Genomic DNA, 13,753 nt, shown 5'->3' with positions numbered 1-13,753 from the left:
AGATATGAAATTAATTATGCAAGAGTTTTATTTCTTGATGATATCTAAACATTGTCACAGGAAATTTCACCACTCAGTTTTAAGATCTACCGGATATAAAAAGGTTTTTTCTATTAAAAAAAACCCTTTTATGATAGTCTACCTTACGAAGTTTTATAACATTTTGTTAACAGACCATAGGGCTCAAATCCTGCTAGAAGAACACACATACAGGCTCTGCTCACAGCCCTGGACCTATGACCCTGGGCCTCATTTGGTCTCCCTTCCTCCCACAAGTCCTGCCCAATGCCACAGATACCTGAAGAGTATGTTATTGAGCTTTCCTGAATGAAACTTCAGTAGCTCTAAGCACCTCATAATTAGGGAACTGCTGACAAACAGCTCAACAGTATCAGAAGGCATACAGAAGGACCAAGTAAAATAATTTAAGAAGACAAACCAAGGGAAAGAAGGATTTAGAAGGCTAAATGATCATCATTCATGAGGTTGGGGAAACACAGAAGTAAAAAATATTTAACTAGCAGGCCAGTATAGGAAAAGCTAGATACGTGGTTTTAGATGACCCAAGCAGATACAGATTCAAAACTTAGTGCAGTAAATTAGGAAAAAAGGTTCCAGTCACGATAACAGAAAAAAATATTGAAAATGAAATTGTACTGTGTGACAATCCTTCTGGAGGTGTAATTGAAATCTCTGTGGAGAACATCCCAGTAACTCTAGGCAGGGAGAAGGACCTGCCAAACAGAGATATTATTGTATGCAAAAGAAGTAAAATGGCTGCTATAAAATAAAGCACACTCCCAAGAGCATCTGTGGTGTCTAAGGATCTGATTTCCAACCTGGTACATCAGCTTCTGGGAATTACATCAGATGTTTTCAGAGAAGAAAGAGTTTGTTTTGGAAAAGTTTTTCTTGTTATGTAAGCAAACTGTGAATAACGAGTGATTATTGTACCCAGCAGAAAAAATAGATTGTGAAGTTCATTGGAAATACAGTCTAAGTTTTTCCAAGTGACCACTAAAAACTATGGTATAATTTGTGACTAAATGCTTTGCATCATGCCACCTGCTTCCAACTAATCACTGAAGAAAAGATTCATCAATATTAAAAATAGCAGATCCTCCCCTTACAGATGGAACAGTCACTTGAGTTTGTTTTTAATGCTTTGACATAGGAAACATGCTGAAAAAGGAATTCATACAAACAGATTTTATTTCTGGATTTTTTTCAGGATTTTCATTATTTTCAGAACGCTTTGGATACAGGAAATGCAATCCACAAACATGGGCTGTAGATGAACACTGGCACATAGTAATTCATATCCTGACTTTTTATTTGCTGGCTTTTTTAGCAAGGGTACTACAGTGAAGGAACTGACTTAAAATCAACATACACCCACAATCAACTTAAGCATGTTCATACAGAGGTTTTCACCATTTAAAAGTATTTGTTTAAGTTACTCCATTGCAGTACAAGCATTTAGCACAAGCTATAGAATGCTCTCCCTCTTTTTCCACAGGCTGGGAAATGGAGTGAGTAGAAGAGCCTTTAACTCACAGAAACTGCCAAGCATAAAGACGCCCATCACCTTTAACATGGAGAGACTGATAAACCATTTATTTTATGCTCATCAGCATTTTCAACCTGCTTTACACACACAGACATCTCACTGTAAACACCCCCTACCAAATGCCATAAAACCCCGCTAAATCACTTCTCTCATGTAAGACTTTACTAGGCAGCAAAGAGAATTGATGCCAGCCCTGCCACATACTCAGCTCTGGATAAAACCTGCTCATTTTAGAAAGCCTGTGGATTTCCTATCTCTTGGGAGATCCTGTTGACTGTTACAGGTCTATTTGCACAACAAAGGAGCAAGCTGAAAACAAGCCTTCTCTGAGTATGTAGAATCCAGTGCTCACCACAGCAGAAAATCAAAAACTTGATTTTAAGGCATCTTTGTTATGACTTAGTCACAGGTCAGGAAAGGTCTCCACAACATGTGCTGCTGGGTTTTTTCCTGTTCTGGTCTATTCCACAGAAAGAGTTCCAGACCCCACAACTGAGGCATCCATCTAAATGTTTTAAATAATTTTAAGACTTGCATAAAGAAGTACATTATAACTCTTCCACTCACAGTCTCTGAAACACTTGCTTTTTCACTGGTTTTCACGATCAAGCTGTATCCAAATATGAAATGCTATTTTGGATGCTTTGATTTCAATATTGCAAAAAGCCAGCTTTCCTTCCTAGGAAAGCTGCACATTGACTGCCTGCATTAACAGCCTGCAGACAGCACATGCAGGCTCACCTCTCCCAAGACACTCCCACCATTCCAGGTGCACCTGCAGAAGGTGTCACTATTTAAAGACTCCTGAGGTGCTTACTGGCACAGTGGGGTAGGTTATTTTGTGGGTGGGTTAGGAACAAAGCTGTGAACAAGGTGAGCTGAAAGAAAACCCTCTTGTGATCCAAAGGTGCCTAAATTCATTGTTAGCATGAATATAAGCAAGATAAAGTTCCAGAGTCTTTCATGGGGGAGCGCACCCAGCAGTTATCAAAAGCAATGGGCAAACCAGGATAGGTAAGTCTAGATGCTCAGATGTTTTCCTTATTTAGTCAGCTGTGCCTATGCAATTAGTTATTTTTCAGTGACAAACTAATATACCTCATCTATATATACATACCTGATATACCTCACCAGTATTTAGTCTTCTCTGTACAAATATCAAATATGTTTGCTGTAGCTTAGCTCTGTTGAGATCTCAAAATGAAGTATTTAAACTAGCTTTGTGTATGATGGTACTCCATGTAGGTCAAGATGTTGGATGTGGGGGGGTATATATACATGGGTATCTCTGAGTGCTTCTTAAGAATCTAGCTGACTGAAGTAAGCCTCGCCCCCTAACTTTCTTGCTGGATACATGCTTGTTATCTGCCACCAAATTGCCTGTAGTCTAGTGGTTACAGCTGAAGGGAAAAAAATAAGGTATTCAGCTTGCTTGGACATACAGTAAAAACACCCATGTGACATCCTACTACCTGTAGTCAAAGCACCAGAATAAAATCTGTCTGCTGCTTTTATTACCAGACCGAGGGATTTTTACCTACCAAAACCCATGGCAATATGCTACTGAGATGAAGTAATGAGGTACTGTCATTAAGGGCCTTATAGGGTTTTATAAGGCTTTTATTTTCTTAATTAATCTTGAAAGGTCACTGGTCACTTTATCAGTTGTTTACTGAAGGCTGTTGATGAATATGAAAAACAAAGTGAAAGCTGCTCTTATAGCTTATAACTCCTAAAGCTATAGAGCTTACAGCTCTATAGCATGAGTTACTCCTCAGCTGCTGTGGTAGCAGTGACTTAAGTGAATCAGCTATAGATTTGTAGCAGAGCTTGGTGAAGTACCCTTTCTACATATTCACTAGCAAATGAGCATTTTCAAAACATGTTTCTTATATTTATTTTTGGGAGTTATGCTTTGAAACAATAGAAAGAATGAAGGTCTGGTGCCTACAGAAAGGGTACTGAGGGTTCCCCAGCAAACATTTCTCTGTGCGCTGGGACACCTGAAGTTCTTGAGCAGATCTTTGCTCCTCATAGAAATAAAATGCTCTGAAATGGTAGTCACCCTGAACTACTTAAGATAGCAATAGAGATCTCTGAACCCTTTAGCAATTGTTTGATAACTGCTGCAGGTGGAAGTGTCCTGAGAAGGGAAGAAGAGGGGGGGAAATGGACCTAAAATTAAAAACCAAGTGGGATAACTGAAAATATTAGAACAAAATTTGGAATGTCTTAAAAATGGTAAGAAGAAAATTGTAAGCAGCTGGCATGGTTTTGTCAAAATTAGGAATGTTTTAAATAGTCCCACATTAGTGTCTTACACTCAGACCTAGTCAGCACTTCCAGTAATGACCCAGTGGACTGAAATGTGCAGATGACAGTAGCTTGTATGCACAGGAGACAGTAAGGATTCAAGAAGGTAGTAAGAGGTATCCTCTCAAATCAAGAAGCTTTCCTTCAATAGCCAATTAACAAGTCAAACTGCACAAAAGACAAATAATAATTAACCAAAGAGCAAAGGATTTTAGGAGCTATTATGAGTTACAACACAAATAAGACTTAAGACAATGCTTGGAAGCGGGGGAATTTCACTTCTGTTGTGTGCAAGTTAGAAGTAAGCCTCAGCAGGAGCACTTCATTCAGCCTCAGGCCCTTTACTTTGAGAAAGAGGTAGGCAGATTACTGATGCACCAAAGGAACAATGTTAAAGAAATCAGAGACTATAAGGATCAACAAATATTCTGGCTCTTCTAGGAGAGAAGGCTGAAGAGGGAGGCTATTATGAAAGAGATGGGAGTATTTTTATTTTTTTCCTTCCTCAGTGGCATAAGGCAGGAAGTAGCCAGCTTAACTTGCAGCAAGATTTCAGCTAGTTCTTGGAGGAAAATTCTTAAAGTTTCTGTGACTTCATTCAGGTTCTGCATTGGACTTGCACAATGGAACCCACCAGTAGTGGGACAGTTAACAGTACTGACATTTCTTTGACCAACTAGAAATTCTCAGCTCAGCATTGATACTAGAATATTTCTATTTGTTGTTGTATGGCTATAGACTTTAAAAGACAGTTGTATGTGGTTGGATGTTCTCACCAAATTGATTTGATGTCAAGTTAAAAAGCCAGTTGACCTGGAGAAGCCTCGTTCTACCGTGTCTCTTCCAGGAAGATTGTTTGTCTGATAAAGGGGGCGCCTCTCTCTGTAGGGACAGTAATGGAGCTCTATGCAATCAGCCAATCTCATTAAATTTGTAGGAAATCAATCTCTGCCAAATTTGACCAAAGTTAGTTATCTCAGGGAATAGTGAGAAGCATGGTTTAGGCTTGTATAAGCCTCATCCCCACAGAAAGCAGGCTTAACTGTAAACAGGAGGTAAGGGGATTTTTTTTCCAACACATGCAGTAATATAATAAAATTCTTATGTAAAACTGATGTGTTCTATCCCTCTTGAAAAAAAAACCAAAACAAAACAACAAACTTTTTTTTATCAGTCTAGCAAACAAATACTTGCTGTTGGAGGGGGTGAGGGGGTGTCAGCTGGTGGTTCTTGCATAACACCTCCTGAATATAAAGCTAGAGGCCAGGGCTGGGATGCAGCTGGAACAGGTTTGTGCAGCCGCGTGGAAGGGATATGTAATGGGACTTAGAAATGTACAGGGAACAACAAAGAGATTTTTTTGAAGAGGACATGCAAGCTCTTCGTGACAAAGGAGGTAATAGGAAAGGGAGAGTCTCTTAGTTATAACAGAGAAAGAAGGAAAGGATTAGGGTGGGCAGGAATGCAGAGCTTTCCTCTCGCAGGAAACGGTACCATTTGGAAAAAGAAATACTGATTTTTAATCAAGTAGTTCTTTTCCTACTGGAAAAACTGTTTCAAACATCTTCAAACTGCTTTACAAAGAAAATAATGCTGATTAACACTTCAATTTGATTCTTTCTTTTTAAATAATAATCTGCTTCTGGGATAGATGTTAAAGGCATATGTGTTCCTACATTTGGCATAACGTTGATAGCACTGGGTGTCCAGCCAGGGGAGAGCAGGGCCAGGCAAGTGGCACCTCAGCAGGATCTCCTTGGCTTATCCTGTACTGCTGTGGTCTGATGAACCCTTGCACCCAAACAAGCTGTAAGTGATGGCCAAGACTAATTACCCAGACAACTCCTGGTACTCAGGCTAGCTTGTTTTACCAAGAGGGTTAATTGCTGCTGAGTTCCAATGATGCGCTGCTAATAAACGTGGGTAAGAACAGAACAGAAGTCAGATGGATGCCAAAGGAACTGATCCCTGGATTCCCCAGTGTGTGGATCTGACACTGTGTATTAGCAGCAGGGAAAATTGCAGGCTGGCCATTAATATTAACATAGATACTTTCTATTTTTCCTGCTGGCAAGAACAAAAGTAGGATTAGGCTGTATTTTGTTTAATGAGGGGTATGTTGATTTAGACCTTTGCTGTGTCAGTTCACATTTACCTCAGCAGGGAAGACTGCAGCGAGAGCCAGTGAGGTGCAAAATCTCTCTGGAACGTAGTGTGGCAGCAATGCAATTGCACACCCCCACTCGCACCTGACCTTCCGGCACAGGCAAAGAGCACCGGTGGCTCAGGGGAGGTTCTGGAGGTATTGCAGGTCACTGAGCTCTTGGAGCACCTGAACTTTCTACCCAAAATTCAAAGTCAATAAAGATGTTACTATAGGGTTCTCCTTCCAACAGTGTATCTGGGCTGAGCATCCAGAACCATCTTTTGGCAGGTAATTGGGCACACTGGAGCTGAAAGCTGCATTTACCTACAGTGCATGGTGTTTTCTGCAAGGTCGGCAGCATTTGTCAGGCACTGAGCATTTCTGCGATTCCCTCCTCTAGATCAATACCCATGCATGCCTCTTGCTCTATTTTGAATGTTTCAGTAGAGTCTGCTTACATGGTGGACTCCACATTACCCATCTGCTTTTTTTCTAGGCTTCTTTTATGTTTGGGTACCAAAGGAGAGTATCTGCTGCTGGCCAGCCACAAGCAGTCACTCGCCTGTGGATAGGCAGCCCAGCACACAAAGTGCAGTGGTTTCCCCTGCAACTGCCCTTACCCAGCCAGAGCAATTATTAGGAATCAAGACTCCAAAGCCTAAATAGTATGTCTTTTTACTGGCCCTTGACACAGCAGTGAGTGTCTTAGACTAGAATGCAAACCTGAACAGTAAGATGTCAACACATGAAAGCCTTGCACATGGCAAGCAAGGTGTGGAGGAAAGACTTCAACGAGATGACAGGCAGGGAAGGATCTGTGCTGCAAGGTAATTTAGTAAGAACAAGAGTCAAGCTATTTGTGTTTTAGTGAAAAGCATCTCCAAGTGTGTGGGACTGCTTTTTTGTGCTGCTATTGCTTTTAGTTAAGAATATAGCCAGTCTGCAATAGGTGAAAGAATTGTGATGGCAATGCCTGTTCCCAAATGCTATTCATAGGAATATGGTTGTATTTCATACCTTCTCGTCTTTGTGACTTGCAGGAAAATATTTAGGAAGCCTGGAAGTGGAATGAAGTACATGCAGGAGAATTTCAAAAATGTAACTGATAGGCATGCATCTATTTTCACTGCAGTTTAGGTACACAAATACCTTCCTGGATTTTCAAAACTTTTCTTAATATTGCATAGGAAAATAATATACCTTTTTTCTTCCAACAGTATCTACCAATACAGATCTCTCCTGATCTGGTGATGTCCATTGGTGGTTCCACAGACCCCTGTGCTATGTGCTTTCTCTACAGTATTGACAAAATAAGGGAGCGAGAGAACAAGGTCTACTCCAGATTGCTTTGTGACCTGCTGAACAAACAGCTGAAACACTCGCCTCTGTGTCTTGTTGCAGGAACACCCTGGCCAGCCTGCAGCACCCTGCTCTCAGCAGCTAATGGTGTCTGTGTTCCCTTTCAGAATCTTTGTCAGTTTCTCTGACATCAGTGCTGGCAACGTAAGCTGGAACAACACCACCTTTGCTCGAGGTGCCCCTGGGTGGTTAACAGCTTATTCCTGAACCTTCACCATGTTTTGTCAGTACTGCAGTTCTCATCATGTTACTGGTATCTGGCACAAATGCAAAAGGCAGTGGTACCCTAATCACTGCTACCCATTACTGTTTTAACATCTTATCTGCTGCTTAAATAAAAGTAAAAATCCAGCAGGACCCTTATGACTGGGACTGTCTTGTTAAGCTGGAAAGGCCTGTGGCTGAGATGGAAGGTGCCTTTTCAAAATACTCTTAACAGAAGCTTTTGTCTTTTTTTTAAAACAGTTTAATCTTGTGCGTGAAAATGAATGCTCCATTTGGATATGCCTTAGCCCTCTTCATGTTCAACATCCTGGCCAAATTTAAGTAGAACTATCTTGACCTAATTTCAAAATACATTTCAGTCAATAAGTGTGGCTATCAATGTGGCATACGGACCTCCCTTTAAAAGAAGGAAAGACATGACTGTCTCTCTTTAAAAGGGTTGGATTGCAGTCTGGGTCCTCCTTAGATCTACACTACATGGATATCTAGCTGCTTAGCAGAAAAACTTGTGCTGTCAGTCTCCCAGGGCTCAGTATAGACAGAGGGAGTGAGTGGAAAAACCCACTGTTCACTGTTCTGCCCTCCCCTTTTCATCCACTGAACAATTTGCAGTGACAGTGAAGATTAGAGCACAGCTCAAAATGAGACAGAGGCACAGTGAGCCATTCCCAGAGGCCGAAAGTGGTGAATTAACTATGAAAGGAAGATTTACATACAAATATTTAAGCCCTGGGTCAGCTAAGATTATTTGTTTTGAAAGTACAATAGAAAGATTGAGTACAGGTACGTTTCCTGAATCTCCAAAGTCAGGTGTATCAAGACTTTTTATCGGGAAGAACAAACCCATCTCACCCTATTCTGAGCTCTGTTGTGAGCATCCCATTTTGCCCCTATCGCAGCCTGCTTTGTAACCAATCTTTAAAAACAAGCCTGTACCTCAACCTGCAAAAATGCTTTGTTGGGATAAAAAATTAAAACTGCTTTGGTGAATCAAAGCAGCACAGCCAACAAAGCAATGTGCTACTTGGCCTCTAAATACAGTATGTCTTACTAAATGCTGTCCACTCCACTTAAAGCATGTGGAGCTGCCCATTGAGGAAGGAAGACATGACCTGAGGTAGGTATTCTCTTGACATAATGGCTGCAAAGCCCCTAAGCACAGCAGGACCTTCCATGGGGAGGCAGTTTTCTTCTCCAGAAATCTGCCTGCCTTCTTCATACACTCACTGAAGGAATGCTGCCTCTGCCTGTTCTTAGAGCCACAGCACCAGCATTCTCTGATGTTCTCCCGGCTCCTCCTCCCTGGTCCAGTTGCTCTGTGCTCAGGTTTTGACTGTGATGCAGTTGGATATGTACAACTGCAACCCATGAATGCCCCAGCACTGCTATTTGCAGTCAGCCTCCAGGAAAGGCTTCAGACTGCCCCACATAATTTCTGAAGCCTTTCTATGCTAGGTGCTTTCAGAGTTCTTAGAGCTGTCAGACCTTGAAATGTGTGTTCCTATGGTATCTTATGACATAATTACAACTAAGACCACCACCACTTGCTAACAATCCTTATGCTCCCTAATAGGGAACATAAAACTGCCTCTGTCTCTGGCACATCATTAGAATGCTCTTTGGTATATTTATGTAACACGTTTTACTTTTCATTTTCCTCTTAGACACATTTCTTTGTTTTCATATTTCAATCACAAACAATTGTGTTTTAAAACAGATGCTCTCCATCCAGGAAATGTACTATGAATGCATGAGTGTAGAGCAATCACTTGAGGGAGAGGTGTGCACAAGTACACTGGTATTTGGTTAACTTCTAAAAATGCATCTTTAGAAGCTATAAAAATGTATACACTGCTTTTTCCTTAGTCAAAGAGGCAAAGGAGAATGAAACTGCAAATGTCTCTCTATTGTGTGACAGTATGGTGAGGGTCTGACACTTTGGGCCTGGCAGGCCGCAGTGCACACTGGTGGTGATATGCTTTCCAATTTTTCTCTCTGCACTGACAGAATTCTCACCCCACCCACATCCCTACAACGAATCTGTGAGGCAGGAAGGTGGGAGGAGTGAGTGGTACTACACAATGGCAAGGAGCTGAGGATATCAAAGGAAAGAAATATATCTTCAGTTCTTAAGTAAGTGCACCAGTTCTCAGCGGTTTAGCCTGTGCCACTGCAGAGCGATCCCATACAACACCATCCTTTATTATTCTTTCAGGGCTATGTGTGTTCACACATGTAACCTGTACATATGGTTGAGTTTTCTAGCAGCAGCAAGCGGTGCTGGGACCTTGTTAAAAATTAACATGTGCTTGATTCCTGCGTGTGAAATGTCTGTGTGGAGGGCTCTGGGCCTGATCCTCTTGAGCCTTCCTATGAGTCATTTCAAGCAGAGCTGCGCTGCAGCCACGGCGGTGTAAGAGGCAGAGTGGGGAGTCATGCCCTCTGCAGCCTACGTGCATCGCATCACATAGCCCAGCATGCGGCTCATCTCTCACGCTGCCTCTCGCCTCCGAATAGACACACCCCATTTCATTTCTAAGTAAAAAAAGATTACTTCTGCCTATATGATGTGAAAATGAGGATGCTGAGGAATAACAGAATACTTTCAACTTGACTGAAAAACGTTAGAGTAATTAACATGCCAGTAAGTCAGCCCGTTCTGCTTACATCGTGTTAAAGCTATGCACACAGTTAAAACACAAACCGCACAAATGTGCCTTTATCTTGCAAAAGAAAAAAAATCCCTTCGGAGCAAGGGCAAGTATCCTTTTTTGCAACTGCCGAACTAGGGCCTTTTTGGCCCTGATCCTGCAAGTGCCGGTGGGAGTGCTACAAGCGCTGACACCAGGTTATGTATGAACTGCCCAGGACTCAGCTCCAGGGAGGAGCCTACAATATACCCCCCAAAAAAACGCTCCATGGTAGTAACAAAGCAAAGGAATAACAGCGGAAAGGGGGGAGAGTTCCGGCGGGGAGCCTGCCGCGGGAGGGACGCCGTAATCCGCAGCCAGGGCAGCAGATTGAGGAGGCAGTCTCCCCCCCGCCCTCCCCCCGGCCCTCCTCCCTCCCCGCCGGGCGCGGCCCCTTTAAGGCCGGCGCGGCCCCGCGTGCACTAAAAGCGCCGCCGCCACCGCCTCGCTCCACTGTGCAGCCGCCGCTCCCGCCGCACCGTTCCGTTCCTGCCGCCGGCCCCGCCGCCCCCCATTACCGCCACCATGCCCATGTTCGCCATCCAGACCAACGTCTGCAAGGACGCCGTGCCCGACAGCCTGCTGGGCGACCTCACCCAGCAGCTGGCCAAGGCCACCGGCAAGCCCGCGCAGGTGAGGACGGGCGGCGGGGCCGGTGCTGCCGGAGACGGGGCATCGGGGGCCGCCGGGAGCGCAGCCCGCCGCGGGATGGGGCCGGCGGGGCAGGGCTGGGAGCGTGGCGAGCACGTGTGCCGAGGGTCGGCGGGCCCGGTGCCGAGGGGAGGCCCTGGCTCTCTCGGCCGTCAGGGGCGGCGGGGCCGCGGCCGCCCAGAGCAAGCGCCTGCGGGCACAGCGTGGCCGCGGGCGCCGCTGCACCAGGGGAAGGGCTGGTGCCCGTCCCGCCCGCCGCCCCCCGTGCCGGCAGTTCCCCGCGGGAGCCGTGGCGCGGCGGCAGGCCTCCCTCTGCCTGCGCTGCTGCCCTTCCCTAGGCCCGGCGGCCATCAGCCGGGCCGCCCGGCGCAGCAGCCTGACCCACAGGGAGCTCTTGTGCTCACGTAGCTACGGCGGCGGAGACTTGTCAGCGCTCCTGCCCAGGAATCGGGGCTTCAGCCGCGGAGCTGTGCTGGCGGCACGTTTGGGGGAAGGGGCTGGTGTCTGCCCGGCCAGCGAGCCTGGCAAAGCCAAGTCACAGATACCGAGCTCTCCTCCGGGCTGTTCCCGCTTACCCCGCGGTCGGATGCGGCCCTCTTGGGCCAAAACGCTGCAGCCTGAGAAGTCCCGGCCCGGTAAGGCTGAATTGCAGACAGGCTCTTAGACAGGCCCGGTGGCTCTGTCAGTGATTTGAGGATGTGGATTCTGGCACGAAAATATAGTCTTAAGGCTTCTATCTCCAGCCACGGTGCCTCTCCCCCCATGCAGTGGTGGGGCTGTGGCAGGCAGGAGTGTCCCTTTTACCTGCGGCTTTGCCCAAGCACAACCTTTGTCCCTAAAGCTGAGGGGATCCCTGAGCATGCACAGCCATGCCGCCCGTGTGGGCTGCAGCGACTTGAGCCGTTAATGCTTCCCCAGAGGCTGGGAAGGGTGCAGAGGGCGAGCTGCCTGAGCCCAGAACACAACTGTGCTGCTTAAGTTGGTAGGTAAAGCAAGTTTGCATTGAGAGGGAAGGTCTGACCTGCTGTAACTGTGTTCTCCTACTGCAGTACATAGCTGTGCACATCGTACCTGATCAGATGATGTCCTTCGGGGGCTCCACTGATCCCTGCGCGCTCTGCAGCCTTTACAGCATCGGCAAAATAGGAGGGCAGCAGAACAAGACTTACACCAAGCTGCTGTGTGATCTCATCTCTAAGCACTTGCATGTATCTGCAGACAGGTGAGGCTGGGACACAGTTTTAACCTTATTTATCTGGCTTTCTGAAATTACTTTGACAAGATTGTTTAAAAATACAGCAAGCCAGGAATAAGTCCATGTGACTGAGAAAATAGCAAGTGCTCATCTGCAGTGTTTTCATGTCCAGTTAAGAGTTTAATGACTACATCTGAGCCCTCTGTTAAATGGCTTCCTGTTCTCAGAGTAGGGAAAAATACCAGAGGACTGACAAGTGGTACAGCTTGCCTCTCAGGTGTGATGTCTTGTCCTCTGGTGATGGGAGGCTGAAAGCATGATGGAGGAGCATTAACAGGCTGGAACTGAAAGAACAAGTGGAAACCAGCAGGCTGTGAATGGTTCCCTCGCAGGCAGTGGAGCCTTGGGGGGAGTGTCTGTGTGCAGCTGCTACTGACACGCTGGGGTTGGGAGGCAGAAGTGCAGAGCTGACCCTGAGGGCCTGCTTGGCTTTCGTGGGGCTGCTGGTCTATTTGACACGTGTGAAGGACTGCAGTGCTCAGAAACAAAAGGTTTTGATCTTTGGAAATTCTTGACAGGCTGCTAACCAAAAGCTGTCTGGTGTCTGAATGGTCCCAGACTGAAGAAGAGTTTGCACTGAAGACAAAAAAAAGTGCAGTTCCAGGAACTCTGAGGAATATTGATTTTTTTTTTTTCTGGATGTGTGCTGGAGAATTGAGCTAGGTTTTGGTAAAAATTAAGCTTGACATTTCTTCTGAGGAATAAGAAGCACTGCCCCCTGTCCTGTTCTGTCTCACTCATAACTTACACAAATGAGTTAATGAAGTCATTGTTTGTGTCTTCCTGTGCCTCTTCTGCAGAGTGTACATCAACTACTTTGACATGAATGCTGCCAATGTGGGCTGGAATGGCTCCACCTTTGCGTAGAGCTCTCCCATCTGTCTGAAGAGGCTGCTCCTGGACCTACCCTGATCCTGCCCCGTAGCAGAGACCACCGCACAGATGGCCCCGTGTTGGATTTTGTGCGCTCTCACAGATTGATGGCTCCTTGCTAGTGTGTTTAAATATTGCTGCTTCAACATTCCTGTTTTCTCTGTGTAGAAAACAAATAAAAGATTTAGAAGTAAACTGTGTGGTGTAGTCTTTGGCAGGTTGGGGGTGGAGCTGGGCAATTGGTAACAGAACTGTTTCACTCTGCTAAAGCAAACAAAAGGAACACTTGAGGTTTGCTTTTATTCTCAGACATGGTATTTCACAGTAGGGTTAGACTGAGTGGCAGGTGGCTGACAGCACTCCATGGTGATTTTTTTTGTTTTTTTTTTTTTTTTACCTTGTTGGGCTTCAGAGGCTGTAGGTTCCTTTAGGACTTCTTGCAGCTGTGGGTTGGTGGGGCAGTGGAGGTTGTGCTGTAGGTGGTTTTTTTTTTTTTTTTATTTCTTTTGTGTTCTCTGTTGCCACAGTGGAAGCAGCCCTTGGGCCAGGTCTGTGCCTGCAGCTTCAGGGATGGTTTTTTTTTCCTCTATTGACGTGCCACCTTCGTGGGGCCAAGCAAGGAAGGAGTGCTTTTGCTTGCTCAGTTGAAATGCTGCTACCCCCCACTGCAT

General features: G+C 45.2%; 1 protein-coding gene across 1 annotated transcript; it reads left to right on the top strand.

The window, feature by feature from the left end:
* Positions 1-10,716: 10,716 nt before the first annotated feature.
* MIF (macrophage migration inhibitory factor) lies at positions 10,717-13,277 on the top strand. Its single transcript, XM_037373853.1, has 3 exons — positions 10,717-10,936; positions 12,004-12,176; positions 13,010-13,277. The coding sequence occupies exons 1-3, from the start codon at positions 10,829-10,831 to the stop codon at positions 13,074-13,076; spliced, it is 348 nt and encodes a 115-aa protein (XP_037229750.1). The 5' UTR covers positions 10,717-10,828; the 3' UTR covers positions 13,077-13,277.
* Positions 13,278-13,753: the final 476 nt, after the last annotated feature.

Source organism: Falco rusticolus, chromosome 1 (genome assembly GCF_015220075.1).
Source record: "Falco rusticolus isolate bFalRus1 chromosome 1, bFalRus1.pri, whole genome shotgun sequence".
Taxonomy (NCBI): domain Eukaryota; kingdom Metazoa; phylum Chordata; class Aves; order Falconiformes; family Falconidae; genus Falco; species Falco rusticolus.
Note: the sequence above shows the minus strand (reverse complement) of the source record. Positions and strands in the feature narration are given on the sequence as shown.